Source organism: Chanos chanos, chromosome 12, assembly GCF_902362185.1.
Source record: "Chanos chanos chromosome 12, fChaCha1.1, whole genome shotgun sequence".
NCBI lineage: Eukaryota > Metazoa > Chordata > Actinopteri > Gonorynchiformes > Chanidae > Chanos > Chanos chanos.
The window spans coordinates 14,313,941-14,335,090 of NC_044506.1; the positions used below are offsets into that span (position 1 = coordinate 14,313,941).

The window sequence follows — 21,150 nt, forward strand, 5'->3', positions numbered from 1 at the left end:
GGTGACGCGGGGCCTGAAAGCCAAATCATCGTGATGGACAGCGCCACCACAGTCACGGAGCTCGTTTAGTTTAGTTTAACCCTGTTTTGTGTACGTTTCCAATTTTCCTCTGGGGCCGCTCAAATATTGTCAAGTGTTATGGTCTTTTTCACACTCATAAGCAACTACAGGAATATCATGGCGAAAATATGCTTATTTGACAAGTTTCAGATTTACGCCTGAAATATTTTTCAACAATAACCTGGACATAACCCTTACGGAATTCTATCGATTTTTAATATCTTTCGGCAGAAGAAATGGTTATTGCTACCCAGTCAATTAAGTCTCGTTAGGGTTCTTATGGTATGCATTGGTGACAAGCTATTCTCTAACCGTCCTACATAGAGGAGAAATGAAAAAGGTTAGGTATGATCGTTAGTCAAGGCGAGCTAATTACATGCCAGACAGCTGCACACACTGTGATCTGAAATTAAAATTTTATTACAAATTTGAGGGAGACACATATCCTCTCTGTGAAGAACGATAAAGAAAAGAAGTTAATTCAGTAACTTCACATGAAAACACATACAAGATTCCAAATCCCAATTTAATCTGAAAAGGACAGTCAATTAGTTTTTCCAGTCTCATGTTCCACTCTGAGAAAATACAAGTTAAAGACCAGCCAAACCATACTGGTCATATGTTTAATTTCCATGATGGAATACAGTGGTCTTTTGTAACTGGGATATAAATCAGTTTATCATTTGAATTACACAATTAAGTGCTATTAATTATTAATCCAAATTGTAAACTGTACAGTAAAGTACATCATTACAAGAAAATAATTGTGATACATGTGTATTCTTTAACCATAATGTACAATGTACAAGTCAACATGATACAGATATGATCAAATGAACTCTAGTTAAATCTTCAAGTCTTTACACTAAATTAAACATCAGTGTCATCACTTAATTTTCATTTCTTTTATTCTCACATTAATTGCTCTTACAGTACACTTGGTTATTCTTTTCAGTTGAAGTTGGTGAGTACACTCTTTATGTGTAGACAGTCGTGGTAAAACATACTATCAAGTCGGAGTAGTCCGTAACATCTGGAAACTGTATGACTGGCCAAACAGAGAATGGTGTATCATGTCTTTATATGCAAACCACTGCAGCTTGGGACATTTTAGGGAAAATGAAAGGAAACAAAAGGCATCACTGAACCATTCCCGACTATGACTGTGTGATAAAGAATCACATTTAAAAGATGTTCATATCATGTTGTACAGATTACATTAACCACCTATGTCCTGTACTGTAGCCAGAGTTCATAAGGCAGAAATCTAAGATATGATTCTGTGTCTCTTGCTTAAAATGCCTTTGATTCTGAGCCATAAACCTGAACTAACAATTCAAATGGACAAAATACTGCAAAACTCTGTAGTTCTGAAATTTTTACCGGTTTCAGTACATTGATCCAGTAGATTTGAAAATCTTTCGATTCTCAACAGTAACAAGCACACAAGGAAAAAGAAGCCCTTTCAAAAGTAGAACCATAATTAGACATACAGTAACAGTGCAGGGTAAAAAAGTTTTGTGCTTAAACCGCAGATTATTTCCTATTGTCATGGTAAGTACATTCATGAGCAATCCAAAAAGATCTTTGCCAACTGACATACAACAGATCTCATTTTAAAACTGTTTCTTTCAAAGTGCAAACCTGCTTTCCATATTCTCTGATATCAAGTTTACCAGATACTGAAGACTGAAGCTAAATGGAAACCATTTATACTTGTGTTCATGCTAGTGGCTGCATGTCCTTAAGTGTTTAGTTGTTTTCACACACAAAAAAAGAAAAAAAAATCATTGAGCAGCAAGTCACCAAAGTGCTTAATAAAACAATTGTTGGTAAATTCATGGAAAGAACAGTGTCTAAAACCTCTACCTCAACCTCCTTTAGTTTTTAACCCCATTCAGCTAAACCATGCATGCAAAACACAAAACTAAAAACCTGGTTAGTAAATGAGCTAAATACAAACAAACAAACAAAAAAACTTGCATACATACTGAGAGAAAAGAACAGTGAGATCAACAATCATACAGTGAGTCTGAGTCAGATGCTCTTAAATGGAAACTGAGCAAAGGCCACCAATCCAGGTCCTGGACAAATACTGTCACATGGGTGTGTGCTAACACAATGTATTAAGCTGCATATACCACATTCAAGTTATACTGTAGTCCTAATGATGCATTTAATCTAGTATTTAATGCCTGTCATGGGGTAGTTATACACATGTAGAGAGTCAACTACAGCTATTTTATCAAAACAGGGTAATTGCTGGTAATTGGAACTCACCACACGATTACATCACTAAAACTATTTTTGGACTTTTAGCTGCAATGTAATTACGAGGGAAGACATGTTCCTCAAAATAGCAGCAGGAAAAGAACTGTAACAGGGGTATATGCACCTTAACACACAGTGTGACCAGGTTTCCTCTTAGTCAGGCACTAATCTACTCAATGTGATAATCAATTCATTCAGTCTCTCTATGGTGAGATCCTGCACACAGTAACCCCTCAGGACCAGGATGGGCATCACTCCTGCTCTACATGAAGAACAGTGTGGAGAGCAGATCAATGTAGACTCCAGGCCTGATGCAACTCGGAGGAGAAAGAAGAGGAGGAAGAAGAGGGAGGAGGAGAGAGCGAGAGCGAGAGAGCGAGAGAGAGAGAGAGAGAGAGAGAGAGAGAGAGAGAGGGGAGGAATTGAAGTCTGCAGGACCAAGCTGCTTTCCACACACGCATTCAGTCCATCTTCTCTTTCTGGACTAGTTTGGGTGCGTCCACAAACTCCCGCCCGTTGAAAAGGATGATCGCGCCTGTCACTGCACTGGCCATTCCCCAGAACATCACGTAGGCAAACGTCTCAGTCCAGGTTTCACCTGGGGAGGGAAGGATTGGGGGGGGGGGAGAAGGGGGGGGGGGTACAGCAGGATGTAAGAGATAGTCTCATGGGGAATAAAAGACCATGCTAAAAACAAGTCCATATTGTTTGACAACGTTTACTGGCTCTCTAAGATTCACGACCTTGACTAAGCTTTAACCTTGTGATCCACACACTGCATTTCATTTGACACATTTAGAGAGACAGCACATGAATCACTCTAAAGCACTCTTACCAGCCATGAGGAAGCAGATGATACACATGGAGAAAGCCACCAGCATGATAATGGGCAACTGCAAGAGAAAAAGAAACATGTTACTACTCAGAAGACCCTCCCTTATAAATGAAAGGAACAGCTTTCTGTGTGGACTGTCTGGTATACATTACATCTCCTCGCTGTCTTCTTTTACTGTATTTCTTGCAGGCTAATTTGAACTCTTAGGAGAGTTGGGGAACATTAACTAACCGTGAGATATTTCCAGTCCTTCTGGAGTCTGAGTGGAGTCGGTCCATCAGCTTCATCCACGGTGTAGTTGCCGAGGAAGAGATCAATAGAGTCCTAGACACCCAAAAAAAAAAAAAAAGAAAAAAAAGAAAAGAAAAGAAAAAAATTGTACATAAATGTATGTCTTTAGCTCAAGGCAGATTAAGTGGAATCAGCCACCCCTCAACAAACCCAATAAAATATAAGTTAAAGACAATAGATGAGGTTTACACTCACCTGTCTGAATCCGTCAGAGAAGTTGTTTTTGTAATAGCGGATCATTGAGTTCCAGCCGTCCATCACTAGACCCCACTGAGTCCTCTTCCCAGTCCTGGGGGTCGAGTCAGAGAACAAGGCATCAGAATTCAGTCACACACTGACTCACTGAACAGCACAGAGTGTACTGAGAAAGACCTTCAGTTACCTAGTGAAGTCTGTTTTCAGGGCACCTGTTCCTGCATACTGTTTAGCACACGCATTGGCATTGTCTGCCCAGGCTGTGGGGAGAGTCAACAGTCAACAGAGAGGAATATTGCCATTCGTAATTCACTCGTGGGATGTGTGTTAGAGCATGGTCAGTGTAGTCTCACCATTCTTGTAGATCTTCTCAAAATCAGCCTGTTCCTCAATCCTCTGGCCCACATGGAGGACACCCATCCTCTGATAAACACACATTTTCAGAAAGCGGGATGAAACATTTGATTTGAAAACATCAATATCTGACGTGTATAGTATTGATGAAAACATTTTTGTCCTTTCTGGAGGCTGTTATGTAGCTTCATCAATTGTTTGGCAAAACACATTAGGATAAAAAACAGCCTGTAGAGTTTGGAGTGGTAAATAAAATAAAAGTTAAGACAAGGTCCATATTGTCATTAAGTAGTTTAATGAAGCAGCAAGATTATGCAACTGCATCACAGCAACAACCAAAAATAGTAGAATGGCGCCCTCTAGTGGACAAGCAGAGCAACACTCCAATTAACTCCGACAACAGCTTAGGTTCTCCACAATTTCAGCCTTTCACCCTGGTGTGGCTGACTGACCTGCAGCTGGCTCTGGAGGGAGCGTCGGGCCAGCAGGCTCTGAATGACATTGGTGCGGTCCAGACAGTCCATGCAGTTACTACGGAAGGTGCCGCTCTGTTGACAGACCACCTTACCATCAGAGCCCACCATGAAGTACCTGCACCCAGAGCAAAGGTTACAGTCTGGACAAATTACAACACTGCTAAACTCAACACAGGTAAAACAAATGCAGATTAACAGTAGTTGCATGTCTGTACATTTTGTTTTAATGGCATTTCTAATCATAAAGGCATTTCAAATGATGAGTAATCTGTACTGTGATTTACAGTGTAGTCATTTAAACACACACAGTATATAAAAGTAATAATACAAACAGCCTCCTCAAGACAGACTGCACAGACCTATTTGAACAACAACAACAACAACAACAACAACAACAAAAAACAGTGTACCCATATTCATCCTGCATCTCTGCCACTTCATCCACCAAGAGCTGAAGGCGATCCCATCTCATCTTACTGCACTCCTTATGGAAGTCAAAGGCTATGTACCTTAAACAAAGACAATCAACCCAGGTCAAATTCCAGATTAACAATGAGACCCAGTCATCCATCAGAGACATCTGGCTCTTACTTGATCATCCCATTTTCCATGGTGTTCACCATTTTGGCAAACGTCTGCTCCAAAGGCTTCTCCGAGCCCTTCTGGTTGACCTGTCGGTAAAACAAAACCAGGTGCATAGCATGTACAAGACTGATGAAAGTCCAAGAACACATTTTAAATATGTGCATGACAATCATTTTAGAGGTTGTGAACAGTAAATGACCAAAAAATTACCAAATTCAGAATCACTTGCTTCCCATATATGAGAATCTGAGAATCAAAGTGCCTCTTGAAGCCATCCATCTATAAAAAGAGAAATACAGGCCTTGTCAGGAACCCCAGAAGGGTGGAAACTTATCTGAACTTAACATGTGTTTTGTTTTTTTAAATCGTAAGTAGAAAAAAAGCAGATCTTCCTGCAAAACATAACTTGGTAAAATAAATAATTTAGCCTTACGTGACTGCTGGTTGTACTGATCTGAGGTTTGGGCTTGTATTTCAGATTGGGCCTCTGAGACCAGTAGAAAGGCATGGAGCCTCGTGTCTATGAGAAGAGAAAGAGAGGGAAACAAACTTCATCAGCCTTCAGGTCTGGTCGAGCTACACTTCCTGTGGTGTACGTGAAAAGTTTCTCTCATGTCTACTTTTCCAAACCTGCACGAACGAGGCTCTCGCATTGCTGTACTGCACGATCTGCTCCGTCTCCACAAAGTTAGCAGCGTGGCCTTCTGAGTCGATGCCTGCGACAACAGCACGTATGTAAGCGTTCACGTCTGTATGAGTGGCATGCTACCTTTCCACACTGTGGACAATGATCATTCTATTCTACTCCATACAATTCTATTCTATTCTATGTCAACAAGCAAAAAAGGACAATAGACCAACATACAATACACACACATATGTGTGTGTGTGTGTGTGTGTGTGTGTGTGTGTGTATGAGTGCATGCACGTGCCAGGTCTCACCTCTAACGTAGTAGCGTACTCCAGCTCTGAAACAGCTCCTCCTGGAGATAAGGATCCATTCAAAGATTTTCCCATTGATACAGCACGGCTTCATCACAATGACTGACCAATGAGGTTAAGGCTAAAAACAACCCGGACTCCGATAACAGCCAATATCTAGTTATTTTATCTATATGTGTTACTAGTGGCCTGTTTTGAACATATTCTTACACAAAAATATGCACAATTCTAAGCCATTTTATCGATCAATGTTATGAGTGATGACAGTAATAAGGTTCGATGATTTATTCTCTGCTTTCACCATGGGCATACAGTCTGAGTGCTGTTAAGATTTTGTTTCTGCCAACAACTGAATTAGCGGCAGGACTCTGAGCCTAAACAACCAGATCTATGTCTGTCTGTATTAGATTATACAACATTAAGAGCCTTTTTACACTTCAACATGTTCAAAAGAGAAACAAAATTTCTTCATTGCAAGCATTTGTGGGATTCGTCTTACAAAAAAGGTTGTAGAAGACTTGAAGAAAAATGTAGAGCGATTGAAAGGATACATCCATGTATGACAGGGAATGCAAACTTATGGAGCTACATGAAACAAAGGTTGGAAGATCCGAGATTAGGTATTTCAGTTAAAATTTTACTGAAAAAACATAATGAAGAGCATATCTGAGATTTCTTGTCTTTTTTTTTTTTTTTTTTCAGAAGTGATTTTCCCTTTACCTCAGGCTGTGCAGTGATCTCTCTTAAAAGGTTTCCGTTCCACACAAACCTCTGATCTGCCTATATACAGAGAGTGAAACCAGAGTAAACACAGCCATCGATCAATCACCTCTCAGGACCAATGACTCAAAAGGTGTTACAGTTACAATTCCTTTGGAGCAGTAATCATTTCACCTCACAACAACATTACTTCTACTTTAAAAACAACTCCCACAGATCAAACAAGTCAAACGCGCTGGGCGAACCAACATGGACATGAACAAGAAACAGTGGGTGGAGGAAAGAAAGAAAGAAAGAAAGATAGAAAGAAACAGAGAGTTGGAAAAAAGTGGGGCTAAAAGAGAGGGAGAGACAGTGGTGAAGACTGTGTATGAATATCCAAACTATGTGTTACATGAGATTATAAAACCGTTAACCGCAAGATAACGTTGTTTTTTGTTTGATCAAAGAGAAAGATTGTAACTATATGAGTGGTAATTTTTCACAGTAACTTTTTTTTTTTTTTCGACACAGCTCAAAACAGATTATGTGTGGCCAGGTCTGTGAGTAATATTTGAAGTTTGAGACTCAGTTCACATAGATGGTTAGTGAGATATCAAATGCAGTAGCTCCTCTGAAACTGATATAAATGAAAGACACAATCTAAAATCAAAGCTGCAAATTCCCCCCCCCCCCCCCCCCCCCCCAAAAAAAAAAACCCCGCTCTGGCTTAAGGTCTGAACGCAGTTCCCTGTTCTATCCCTCCTTGGCTCTCTCACACATCTATCTCCTTACCCTTTCCAACAAGCTCATCTCCTGGAAGTCAGGGCTGGTGTTGGCCAAGCGCTGCTGGGTGTGGGTAAGGTCGTAGTCTGTGCAGAAGTAGAAGCCATCAGTGCTCAGCACACTGTTGATCATGGACAGGAAAGTCTTGTTATCCTGCATCTGTGAAGAGAGGGTAGTTTGGGGTTTTTTTTTGGACGATGATGGATTAAAAGACTTTATATGTTACGGTCGGGGGTTAAGATTACATTTGTAAAAGCGTCGCTAAATTTTTAAAGCATTACTAAATATAGCGCGAGTCATGCTGAAATGTGAGGTGAAACCATCAAATGTATCACATGCCCCCCGCGGTTCCAAAGCATCCTCAACACAACACTCTTAAACAAACTATAACATGGTGTTGTAGACAAAAAAACCCCGACGAAATACGTCAAAAAGTATTTATTAAGAAATAAGGTTTAGACAGAACTGGGGCATCTCACAGAGGGGCCATGTACAACATATGATGTAATCCACTCTAGTACACCACGCAACAGTCAAGTTAATCCGGTTCCACGGCAAAGTCCCATTCAGTGTGAGCAAAGTGGGGGGAAAAAAAAAAAACAATCAAGGCTGTGCAGCTTGTGAGGAGGGCAGTCAAACCCCGGGGCTGCTCTAAGCTCTTAGCAGTGCTAAGCTGTTGGCCATTACCAAGGGTTTGGGCCTCTCTGTGTCCCTGCCGCACTAATAAGATCTGTGTGTTAAGACAGTTAGCGCTGATTGAGTAGTGGGAGAGGAACAACCTGACGTGACTCCGAAAACACAAACACGCACGCACGCACACGCACACGCACACACGCACACACGACACACACACACAAACGCACGCAAAGCTGTGGTGCTGACGGCATGCTAGGCAGTGAAGTCGGTAAACCAAGGTCCCGTTTTGACACGTAACCACTTCTCTCCTTTATTCCACCCCTCTCCTTTCCATTGGTCTATATGACCTTAAGTTTAAAAGAACTTCTAAAAATGACAGATTTTTTTTTTCTAAGAAATTTCAAAACATATACTACATCATTTATTACAGTTGTCTGACTGCCTCTTGTAGGCTACACGTAAAAACATGTTTCTCATACAAACACGCAATTGCAGCCTCGGCGAAATGACTGAAGTTACTCCGTGATGCATGTTAGTTATTAGTAAAGCCCTCTAACTGAAGTCATCAACCGCCATTGTTTCATGCCCTTCAGTCTAACCGTGGGGGCTTTCCACTCCTGTGGGGTGTGGGGGTTATAGCCTCACTGTGTGTTGTTCAACAACCGTTTCCACTCCTGAAAGAGAAAAATCCACAGGCTCTGTAGCCAAGGCCAGCATTTCTACTAGAGCCACAGGCTTGATAAATTATGCACACTGTCTGCTAAACTGAAATAAGACACTGCGCGTAACTGGACTCAGACTGCTGGCTTGTTGTTTGTGTGCCCTCCATCTCTCAGAGACACATATGATAACATAAAAACCTGTACCACTTCCTTCCTGTTGAGCTACGAGAGAAATAGACAAAAAGTCTGTATCTTTCTTTTTTTTACCCTTTATTTATGATTAAGATCAGTACAGGAAACTTGCTCTCTCTGCACACAGTAGAAAGGGTAACTGACAGGTTGAAAGAGCGTTGTCTTTTAGGCTAAGGGAAGTATTTGAGATTGTCAGTCTGGACTGGTCCTATGAGCCATAAATCTCATATCCACATCGATGTGATATGGAGCATTAGTCACCTGGTCATCTGTGAGGTGAAGCACAGACTTCTTATAGGAGATTACATCAAACTCCACAGCTTTCCACACGGCGTGGCCGCAAAGCTCACCCACTTTCCTTCTCCTATCGATGACGATTAGGTACATTCCTGTAGGACAATCAAAAACTGTCTTTAACAGCTAAACAATGAACGGTGTGTATCAAAACCACCTGGTATTCAAGCCAGGAACACAATCACTGAGTCACAAGGTCAACAACATTAGAGTCATACACTCACAAAGGATTAAGGGTTAAGTCTCACTGGGGGCAGTTTCAGGAAGTGATGATCAGAAATATGCCCGACACACACACTGAAGGGCCTAATGCAATGGGAACGACTGCGCGCTTGAAACTACTGTATTGCAGCGTCATTGGAACGCTGGTCCGGAATATCGTCAAAAAAAGAGTGGGCGCGGCACGTCATGGTCATGAGCAAAACCGTCACTTACCAGCCACCAGACGAATTGTTCCCATTACGCCAAAGATGGGCTTGGTTGCTGCTGATGGTGGGATGTCCTTCTTGCCTGCAGAGAAAAAAAAAAAAATCTAAATAACAAAACCCCCGAAAAAAAAAAAACAGGCAGGCATCCAGTTCTGTCAACCTGTCAACCACAAAAGGCGTTAGAATTCTTTGAAATGTAACGTTTATGAAAAACTGCAGATCTCATGGCAAATCGCCACTGTGCTTCGTGTCACAGAATTCAGAGTTACACAATGAGCTGAATTACATACGTTACCCAGCCCCACAGCTACGTCGTCAACCCGAAAAGCAGCATAAAATATTGAACAGTTCCTTTATAAATTCAAAATCGTGACAATAACAACTGGTAATTTACTCTACCTTTTGGGCAGGAGGAGAATGGGTCATTCAACAAAGACTGACAACCACACTGTACCGAAACTGTTTAGCAGTGCATTTGGCAATCGAACGTTTAGTCGACTCAATTAAAATATCAACAGCGCCATAGACTGAAGTTGTTATTTACGAATACTAAAAGAACACAGTGTGATACCGACTGTTTCAAGACATACCTGTGAGGGTCATCTCCGTGGAAACCCTATCAATCGCAAGGACATCATTGGCTCCTTCATCACAGGCCTCAATATAAAACTTCTCAGGAGTTGTGTGCCTATAGAAACAGTGAAAAAGTTGAAGAGGTTATGAATGAGAGCCTTGTGTTCAATCAAGAGAGGACACCTAAAATGATTGATTTAACAGGGCAACGGAACAATCATTTCAGATGCTGTTTTTGTCTTCAAATTGAATCTTCTCTAAATTTAAATTCCAACCTCAGAATTAATCTGAGTGCAATCTGAAAAAATAATCTGAAAAAAAAAAGCAGCCAGAAAACAACCAAAGACATAATATGCATTTGACACACTTTGACATGTTCTTTATTAATAACATCCAATTTGATATCAGATACTTATTTCATCCATCTCAGATCCCTACCCAACTTTTTTGTGCCTAAAGTTGAGTACCTTTTTAGAACAAATTTGACATGATTTTGCAATATTCTTTACAGGCACCCATTGAAAGTCCAAAAACCTGGACTACGTTTTCATATAATTGCCCAGTATTCAGGCAAAAGCAATATACAAAAACGTTCTGTTTTGAAAGCTAACGCTTTCACATACCACAAAAATATGCCATAATTCCAAACTGTTTATGAATAAAAGAGAGCCTCAGATGCTTCGTTGTGGAAATATGAATCTAACAAGGTAACTACATACTTCAATCAGGGAAAAAAAATTACTTACTTAAAATTAAACTTAGGCTTAACTAATACAGTTGTACAGTGGCATAATATGAGTGAAGCTTCCACTGAAGAGAACACTTTAGACAAATAGGCCTACATATTTAAGAGTTTAAACCTTCTCATGAATGTGTCCCAACTGTTTATCTTAGTTGACCTAGAATAAAAAAAAAAAATGACAGACTTTTCTGACGATTGTTTTCTGAGAAATTTACAACCTAGGCTATTAAGTGAAGTCCCATAAGACATTCACACCACTGAATATTGAATGTGTCTATGAAAATTTAAACAATCCTAAGAAACGACAGGTTCGGTTCCATTAGATTTGCAGTGCAATGACTCTTCTGTTAAATGCTGTCTACTTAATTCCTGACAGAAGCTCTCTACTCATATTTAATCTATTTAATCAACTATAAAGCAGCGGATTGTTTGGATCTAGAGCACATAATTTCACCAGATGGGATGACAGTCCCATCTGGTGAGTGACCATGTATCAGGCTGAATCAACGCCTTAACCAGTTGTAAGAGAGCAGAAGATCAATATTCCCATTCGGCTTGCTGCATTCCAGACCTTGAAGAAGTGGGAATATTGGCCAAGATGGCCTTGATTTAATTTTCCTGAAAAAATACTGAAGCGGCATAGGGAGACGGAAAAAAAGTTGATTTTAACACCTTAAATCATAATGTACTGACAGTGGCGTAATATTTTACATGTCCTTTCTTCTCTCTCTCTTCTTTTTCCCCCACCTGTTTTGTTATGTAAATGAACGTGTTTCTCTTTGTTCATTGGTTGATACTGATAAATGTCATCCCTTTCTCTTCTGAATTTCCTTTTGAGTTAAAGGTCAAGGTTTCACAGTGGGGGAGTCCTGTTCATTTTTGTCTGTCCTTTGAGAAAGTCTGTTATTTCACTTCTCCGTCCTACAGTCACGTAGTTTCCACATTCGATTTTGGATCCCTCATACTCTCTCTTCAGTACCCCTTTTTTAAAAAAATATTACATCACAGCAATGCAGCCATCACTAGTTACAATATGAGTGTAAGCTTAATTCACAACGCTAAGTAAACTCCTTAATGACGTAAGACAAAGGGACCACTGTCCCAGGCTTATCTCAGTACCTCAAAGCACAATGTAAGCCTAGATGCTTAGAAACATTAAGGATTGGATGTCATCATGGAAATGTCAGGCTGTCAATAATTTCATAACTATAAATATTATATGTTACAGTTTGTATCACTGCAACGCCCTTCAATAAGCAGCTCTGTGAATTATGTCTATTAGGCAGTGCGCAAATCTCATCTTCGTGGTGATTAAGACCGCCGTGATTAAGATTAAGATTCTTAAGAAGTTCAAGATTTTAAACTAACTTAATCGTCTTCATGCATATCTATTTAAATTCTTGACGAAGAAGACATAATACAATGAAACTACAGGTCCACACAATAATGCACTGTTCATGGGTGTGATCCTACAGCATTCCAATCTAAACTCTCCCACACCTGAGCTCCCTCAGGCCTAACTGAGCAGAACAGCATCTATATGAGAGAGTGGCTTGCGGCAGAAAAGAGAGGAGAAAGATTTTGACTGGGTTAAGACAACAGATCTTTTCGTGGACATTTCATTTACTCCTAAATGATGCAAACTATTAATCAGCCGCAATGAGCATAGACATAAGCACGATTTTTTTTTTGCTCATTCTGACTTATGTCCGTCAGGGTAAAGTTGGAAGTGTACACGGTCAAAACGTTACTTAGGTGAGCTCCTCAGTTGAGACCGCACAATGACAGTAAAACGGCAGGGAGTCGCCAACATCTCTGTTAAGTTTTGTAGATAACTTTATTTTGACTTTCAACCAGTAACAATAGTGCCATAAGCAATCCAGACCAGCGACTACACTAAGGCGGTGTAAAGATGAACGGTTAAATAACAGTTTCTCAACTGCCTAGCGTTTCAAATGCACTGTGCACTGGCTGAATTATTATCTGTTACCAATCAGTTGTGATGATCATTTCATGGTAACACATCTGTATTTTAGGAACAGACTTGTTATTGGTGATGATATTTCTGTTGCAGCATATTGTCGCAACCGCAAAAGCCTTAATACTGCGTTCTAGCTGACATCCGCACCTAAACCGCCTGCAGGTATTTACACTACCACACTGGCCTGCCAGCTGACGGTGCTTGCAATAGCTGACAAAATATTTCGAATTTTTAAAAATGTAACTGAGGAGAAATGTAAACCACCTATGTGTTGATGGGTTTTGTCAGAAGGCGAAATTCCGGGTTAGATGACTTTGAATGGAGATGGTACCTGACTGCTTACTGTAGCCTACTGCCAAGTAGAATGCCCGAAAAGACACAACCTCCATTTTCTAAACTGCGTTGGTCGCCGAACTGCGGCAGTTAAAGGCGTGTATTGAACTTAATCGATGTTAAGTATTTGTGACAGTAGTGTCGCAGTTCCTCTCTCATTAAAAGTAAAACAACTACTTACAGATTGAATCTTCCGTAGGCAGTCGCCATGTCTACTTCCTGTCACTCGCTGACCTCCGTGACGTATAGTTGAGCTCCTGCAGAAGAGGGTGCGGTTTGCGGTTTTGACGTCACATCCAGAAGGAATCTCCACATTACCTCAAATTCGGTTCGGTTCTGGGGTTTTTTTCTTTCAAATGTGAACTATTAATTGGCAGATTATATAGTCAGTTGGCCACAGTGTCACCACATCTCATTCCCAGGTAAAGAGAGAAAGAGAGGGTGGAGCAGGCTGCAGAGCCTGCAATGTCAAAGAGTTCAGTAGCCCATCTAGAAGGAGAGGGACCTGAAATGTCGTTCAATGTATCACATGAACTTTTAACTTTTTAATACTCACGATTAAGGGTGACTGTGATGATATGACATTTATCACGAGAGAAATTCAGTTGGTACTGTAACTCTAAAAAAAACATGAGCTAGGAGAGGTACACATTTTTCACGGCTGTTCAGAGACCTGTCGATCAGTCAGTATGTTATAGATCGAAACCTCGAAAAAGGGATAAAGTAATTGGAGTTTGGACAATTGCCAGAGTTCTTAATAGAGACAATGCTGGCTGTGCGATTCCGTCAAATGCATTGAGAGAAAGACTGCTAAGAGAAGTCGACATCACTCTCGACAAAGGTACGAAAATATGCATTGCGTTCGAAACTACAAAAGCTCTCATTTAGCAGACGCATTGCAAGGAACAAAATGCACCAGCGTCTGCTCACGACACGTCGATACTGTGAAGCTTAAGGAGACACCATAGAAACAAAATAAATAAGTGAAAAGGACAAAGTAAGCAAGTTTAATTGTAAATTTTGTGGAACTGAGCATGCATCACGTAGTTATCTGATATATGGTTAACAGTCTTTGAAGAGCTGTGAACAAAATGAATCATTTTGCAAGTATGTGCAGATCAAAGAACGTGCACGCACCACAGACCACAGATCCTGCCTGTTTTCTAGTGTCATGCAAACACTCCAAAAGAAGAAACAATGGGCGTCAGATCTGAAAATAGGATGCAAGGGTTAGCTTCGACCTGGACACTGGTGCACAGGCAAATATAGCTACCTGTGGCCTGTTACAGAGACTCAATAAAAAGCACCTACCAAGTAACAAATGTGAAATTGCTCACTTACACAGACATAGGTGAAACAGACACAATACCTGTAAAAGGAAAGTGTAACTTAACAGTGAGATACAAGAACAAAGGACATATAGTGACATTCATTGTGATGAGGAAAGAGGTAAAGGTCGAGTTCAAGTATGTGGGGGAAATGGCCTTTCCAGAGGCACAGAACAAAGTAACAAAATGGACATTTTCACTGAATATGCAGATGTGTCTGAAGCTATAAATTGTCTTGAGGGAAAGCACACAATTCAGTTAAATGAGCATGAGGTTCCAAAAGTTCTCTGAGCAAGACAGATACCAGTCATTTTGAGAGAAAAACAACTCGTTTTATGATCGTAGAGAAGTCTAACTGGAACTTAAGTGCCTGTACAGGCCCTCATGATCCCAGCACAATGGTGATGAGTGGACATCTCTAGCTGCCCTCAGTGGGGGAAATAACAGAGATTTGTTAAAGCAAAATACGTTTCAATACATGATGTAAGTTCAGGGCTTTGACAGCTCAAGCTAGATGATGCCAGCTCTGTAAAAATACCTCTGACTGCCATAGATTTCTTCTTTTCATTTGGGATAAATTCCACACCAGGCGTTTTCCACAGGACGGTGAAACAGCTGTTTTAGAGGCATCAAAGGTGTCGAAACCTACGGTAATAACAGACTCATCTAGGGAGAGACAAAAGAACAGCATGATCAGAGACTAAGGCAAGTGTTAGAGAGAGCTAGGGGAAAGAATTATTGACTGGACAAAGAGAAATGTAAAACTGGCATTGGGAAATCAAATATCTCAGTCATGTTCTCAAAAGACAGCTTAAAACCTGATCAGAGCAAAGTAGAGGCAATCAGAAAAATGCTCAGAATGCAAAAAAGATGTGGAAAGATTCCTAGGGATGGTCACAATACTTATCAAGTTCATTCCATAACTGTCTCAGCCCACCGAGTCATTAAGTGGACTCGCCTGAGACGATGACTTGGGGCAGTGGCAAGTATATCATTAGTGGGCATTCAACAAACTGAAAACGACACTCACTGAGGCCTACATAGTCAGGCACTATGATATAAGCTTACCAGTGACAGTTTCTATAGACACATGTAAAAGTGGTCCTGGAGCCATCTCATGACAAGTGTTCATACAGTGTTCTGGAAAGGATGTGGCAGAAGATAGATGCTGACCTGTTCACTTTTGACCAGGAGGATTATCTCATTTTAGTGGACTACCAATCAAAGTTCATGACAGTATGAATGAATGAAAGAATGGCTAAAAAAAACAGGAAGTACCATAATTATTCATCTCAAATCACAATATGATAAGTGTGAAATTACTGAAACACTAATCTCAGATAACGGGCCACAGTTTAGCTTGGTATGGCTGGGGGGAGAGTACAGGGTGTCAAGCTAATGCTTGTAAGGGATAAGGCTGATGGAAAAGATGCTTACCTCCCTCAGCTGAATCTTAGAAATATCCTAATGGAGCACATTGAAGTTAGCCCTGGGTTATTACAATCATTTTGCCAAAAATCATTGGTGGGGTAACAATACTTACTGTCCCAGCTACATGAGGTAGTCTTGGATAATTAGCTAAGATTTATGGCCATTGCTTTGTACTCCTATAAATGCCAGTGAAAACTGTAAGGAGAGGTTCTATGGCTATTCATGATCATTGCTCAGATGAGTAAACACCAGTCACATTTAAGGGGTAGGCACAATTGGTTATGCAATTGCTATCTAATTAGAGTGTCTCAATAAGGTTTCGTACATCTTTTCGTTAAAATGCTGACTACCTAGTGAGCTGCCTATATAGGCGGTAGGGAGCAAGGCTGCTCATTAGTTTTTAAGACAGACCCATGTTGTCCAAACACCTACTGGTCAGGTCTGTGGCTGAAACAGAAAGTGGTTTTGAAACAAATGAACGGAACACTCAAAACAACACGCAAGAAAGGGATGCCAGCCCAGCCATGCCTCAGAGCCTTCCCTAGCAAGACTGCAAAGCTATTTCAGAGACATAGAGGCTCATCAAGGCTAACTGTTTCGTGGTTCTAAGTTATGTTAAAATGGACAATATCAAGGGGCACTAGAAAAAAAAATCAAACTAAAGAAGGCTGAAAAAGAAACCCTGTCTATAATGCTGTTAATGTCATGTGGGTCAGTGGTATGTGTTCTGTGAAGCTGATTATGAGTTCAGATTCCTGAAAAAAAGGGTATGACATGACAGGAAGTTAATGTGGCATTCGGACACACTGAGTAATGAGTTTGGGCAGTTTGTGGTTGCGACAAGTCATATTGTAACTCACATTTATCTCTTCCACATTTCAATACAGCAGATAAAAAACAATGACAGCACATTTTAATAGTTAATGTTTATATGTGATATTTCATTTACTTACAATATCCATATATAAGGTGTTGGGTGCTTGGATTATTTTGATAGTCCACATAAAGGCTGTTACTTTGGTTATTATGTAACTTGTAATATTCACTACCTGTTTCACAAAAGGTTAATCAGCTGCCCTTCTAATAACCCCAAAATTAAAAAATTTATGTTAAGAATCTTTTACATGTTTATATTAGCTATTGGTTTATGGCCAGCTAAAGTCTTAATAGGAACATACCGATAGTTCTTTGAAAGGGTGTAACTGTAAAGGGCTCGCTATCACAGTCTAAGTTGCTATCACAGCCTAAATTGGTATGTGACTGGAGTGTCTATTTTTGTGAACCCTGACACCCTTGTTTCAGTTGAAATTTATTTGAATAGCACAGTTGGATAGAGTCCCCTCCAACTATGATGAGGACAACATTAACACTTTTTTTTTAAAGAACTTATATCTCAGAGCATGTGGGAGGGGTAGGGGCTGGTAGATCAGTGCTCAGTTTTCCCATTTCAAGATTTTCAAAAATGATTATGAAATTCCCCCTCAGCAACTGAATATGAAGAGCATTTTTCACTCTGAATCCTGTTCTTTTTCTTCCTCCACCCAATAAGCAAGTATGAGTCAGGCCAAGCCCAATTAATCCTCAGGTGGGTGGAAAGTCCCCAAAGATAGCAAAGCAAGTAGAAACTAATACCTAGAATCTTACTATGTGCTTAAAATAAAAATAAACAGAGATGGTACTTTCAGACAGAGTGAATCAAACTGTTCAGCTAGACCTGACTTATGGGTCAACTACAGATAGACCATCCTGAATACCTCTGAATATCTCTTTCGCTAGGCTGGTTCTTTGAGTATTTATTTGTACAGTATAAGGGGGAAAAAAAGGTATACTGTGCTTGCCTCTGTTGACTTTCTGACCACATGGTGGCATCATAAACAGAGATGTCACATGCCCATTGTCTCACCAACTCAGTCTTCAAATCTCATTTTCATTTTCATCCTCAGCTTCACTCTTTCAAACAAGGGTGTTCAGTTATTATTAGGGATGGTGACTCAATTTTCGATCTCAATTCAGAGGTGAAAGTGAATACATTACTTTATATATGAGATGGACTATGATGTAAAAAAACTTTTTAATTTAAAAATAGCATATGATTGTGAACTTTTTACCTTAACACAGAGAAGAAAAGCTTGGGAACCAAAATTTCTTGAATTCAAAAGGGTAAAAAAACAAACAAACAAACAAAAGATCAAAACTGTCATTGTGAAGTCCCAACCTGAAGCGTAGAACCTAGGCATTTTTCCCCAGAGACCCTGAAACTGCGGTTACCTATGAAAACAGGAAGCTCTTGGTTCATTTTCAGATGAGTCAGAAATCTAAATTCCCCTTTAGCCCTGTCTTACATCTGTGAACACCTTTGTTAGCACTCTAGCCAGTACTACAACACCGTCTAACACTGATTCCTCAGAAAATGGTCATTCATTTCACTCATGGTTAGCTTCATTAGTATAAGGAACTGCTGATCATATGGTGTTTTTGCTATGTTTAGATCTTAATCATTCTATTATCCTTCGTAACCCAAGGATAAAAATTCAGACTTGTGACCTGAGAGTAGAAAGCTAATATTGCATCAGATCTGAATTTTCCCTTTCCCGTTGAACTTGATGTTTCTCCCTGGGACAGAAATCAAGTTTCACTTACCATGCTCCGAGACCGCACTCTCTCATAACATGCTCTCATTTAATATTTGGAAGAAGAAGTGAAAAGATGGTGAAACTAGTTGGTGAAATTTATGAAAATCATTTGTGTATTGAGTGTTTGAAAAAAACACCTTGTTGTAATTTAGCATAGGCTTGCTGTGTTTGCTGTACCTGTTATAGACTAGTAAAGGAGACAGGTGAATCAAGGTAACGTGTTTTATGGGGATTCTCCCCTTTTCAGCCCCAAATCTCTAACCAATACTCACAAATCGACCCACGTTTAAAGATGAACATGGATCTGCCTGGCTATTTTTGAATGGCCTACTTTCAGGTCCCAACTATTCTGATGAAGCATACGTTGCAGTCACACCTCCTCAGTTCCCCCACACATCTCAACTCAAAGGCACTTTTATGTGGTTTGCCAGTGACTTCATGAAATGATGTGTTTTCTGCCGCTGCACTGGAAAGTGCAGCCATTTCCTTAAACAGTTTTGCATATTAATGTAATGAGAGCATACCACAACTTTCATATCAGGGACTTCACTACCGATTCCATCAACACATGGGCAGGTAACCTACCTTTGGTTTCAAGCCCGCAAATGACAGGTAAAATGTTGGGGGAGTCCTGTTCGAAAAAAAAAAAAAAATCAGTGTGTACCAAAAATATTGTATGCACGTAGTCACCTCCTAGCCCACACATTTTCTTTTCTCTCCAGCCTACAGGTTACAATAAAGCGGTTGAAGAGTCTTACAGTACAGCCAGTAGCTCTCTGTGCTGAACTACGCTCTGTACGAAACACTGGGTGTGGAATTTTGTGAACAACCTTAACTTGACCCCTTAATAGCATTTATCTGTTTTCAAATGTATCTGTCAAATAACAGGACAACACCCTCCAGCATGATACTTCGTGCCTTCTTGCATAGAAGTTTCTCTGGCAAAGCCATTTCAGTGTTTTGCTTCTACCTGGTTGTTATGTGCTTTGTGCTATTTAAATATTTTTTGTTTGTTTGTTTGTTTGGCTGATTTCTAAATTCCACTGTAAGATTTTAACATTTTTAAACAAATGATGCAATTTTGCATTCTTCTGCGCTTTTGTTTCTTGATCCTCCTCCAAATGTCAAAAATATACTTCTGTTTACATACATCTTTACAACTGATGGTGGCAGTAACTATCCACTGACCAGTGGAATACATTCAGGGGGTGAGAAAAGCCAAAAGACCATGTACATATATATTTTTTTTTCTGGGATGAGAGGTTTCCACTCCAAAAATAAATTTCACATATCAGAAAACAGCAAATTTTCAATGGCAGTTGGTCCAAGAACAAGATGGGTGTGTGGGCGCCAGTGCCTCTTCTCTGAGTGGCAGAAGAGGACAACAGCATCACAGGGTGGTTTGAAATAGGGTTCCCCGTAATCACTGCACTTGGAGGAAATGATGAGAGCTAATGTGTTACTTCAGTGTGAAGCCTTATATTCACCAGTGCTTACGGACTGGTTTGTGGTTACTTACTACCAACAGACAATGCTTCTGACCATGTTTTTTAAAAGAATGGAGTAAAGGGATAGGTAAAGTACTGAAAACACCCAATAATGGTTGAATATTCATTGTCTAATTAGGATGTCCATTGCCTTTAGCATAGCTTCAAATATTCTTTGAAAACTGGAATTTAAGCTTTAAACTATGCATGGCAGGATAATGGACATCCCAAATAGATTCAATGATGTTTAGATATGGTGAGTGGACAGACCAGAGAGGGCTTTTTGACTTCAAGTGTTTCAGAATCCTTTCTTGAATGTTTGAAGAAGCAACTGCTCCTTAGGATGTGTCTGGTTGCTGAAAATTACTGTGTATTCCTTGGGATCCTGCAGGATGGTCACTGAAACCATAACAGATTTACTACTATGTTAAACAGCTGAGAACGAGCAACATAACTTTAAGACGTCCGTTGGCTGTTTCCCAACAAACAAACATATTGTAAAACATGACTCAGAATGTCATATACTTTATTTCAATGATTGAAAGTCCAGTTTTTGAACTCAGTATGCCAAGTTATCTTCTGTTACTCATTGGCCCTGGCCACAAACTGTTTCTGAGTATCAGGCCTACCATCAGCTCTGTGACGCTCTCCCTGGAAGAGTTGGTTACAGAATAGTATATTCAGTTCTTCAACTGTCAGGATGTTGTTTTATGAATTTTAACTGTGCTATTTAGTGTTTGTCTGTCCCTGTGAAGTGAGCTTTGATTTATCACTGCTTCTTATCCTTAGGAGTTTTTTTTCCCTTGTTTGGAATATGTCCTCATGGTTTTAAACACTGACCCCCTTTTCTCACTGTTTTTGTGACCGCTGCACCCGCAATTCAGGCATCAATCATTTGATTTCTTTCTTTAGAAATTCACATAAAATGCACTTGTT

The 21,150-nt window shown here is 40.0% G+C and overlaps 1 protein-coding gene across 1 annotated transcript; it reads right to left on the reverse strand.

Moving 5' to 3' along the window:
* Positions 1-545: 545 nt before the first annotated feature.
* sacm1la (SAC1 like phosphatidylinositide phosphatase a) lies at positions 546-13,553 on the reverse strand. The gene is made up of 20 exons (XM_030788775.1): positions 13,517-13,553; positions 10,297-10,394; positions 9,714-9,788; positions 9,246-9,373; positions 7,504-7,653; positions 6,730-6,789; positions 6,561-6,594; positions 6,010-6,111; positions 5,698-5,783; positions 5,501-5,587; positions 5,278-5,346; positions 5,074-5,153; positions 4,893-4,991; positions 4,459-4,597; positions 4,006-4,075; positions 3,840-3,912; positions 3,653-3,746; positions 3,398-3,490; positions 3,167-3,224; positions 546-2,929 (listed from the first exon to the last, which is right to left on the reverse strand). Exons 1-20 carry the CDS (start codon positions 13,543-13,545, stop codon positions 2,793-2,795), a joined length of 1,761 nt encoding a protein of 586 aa, XP_030644635.1. The 5' UTR covers positions 13,546-13,553; the 3' UTR covers positions 546-2,792.
* Positions 13,554-21,150: the final 7,597 nt, after the last annotated feature.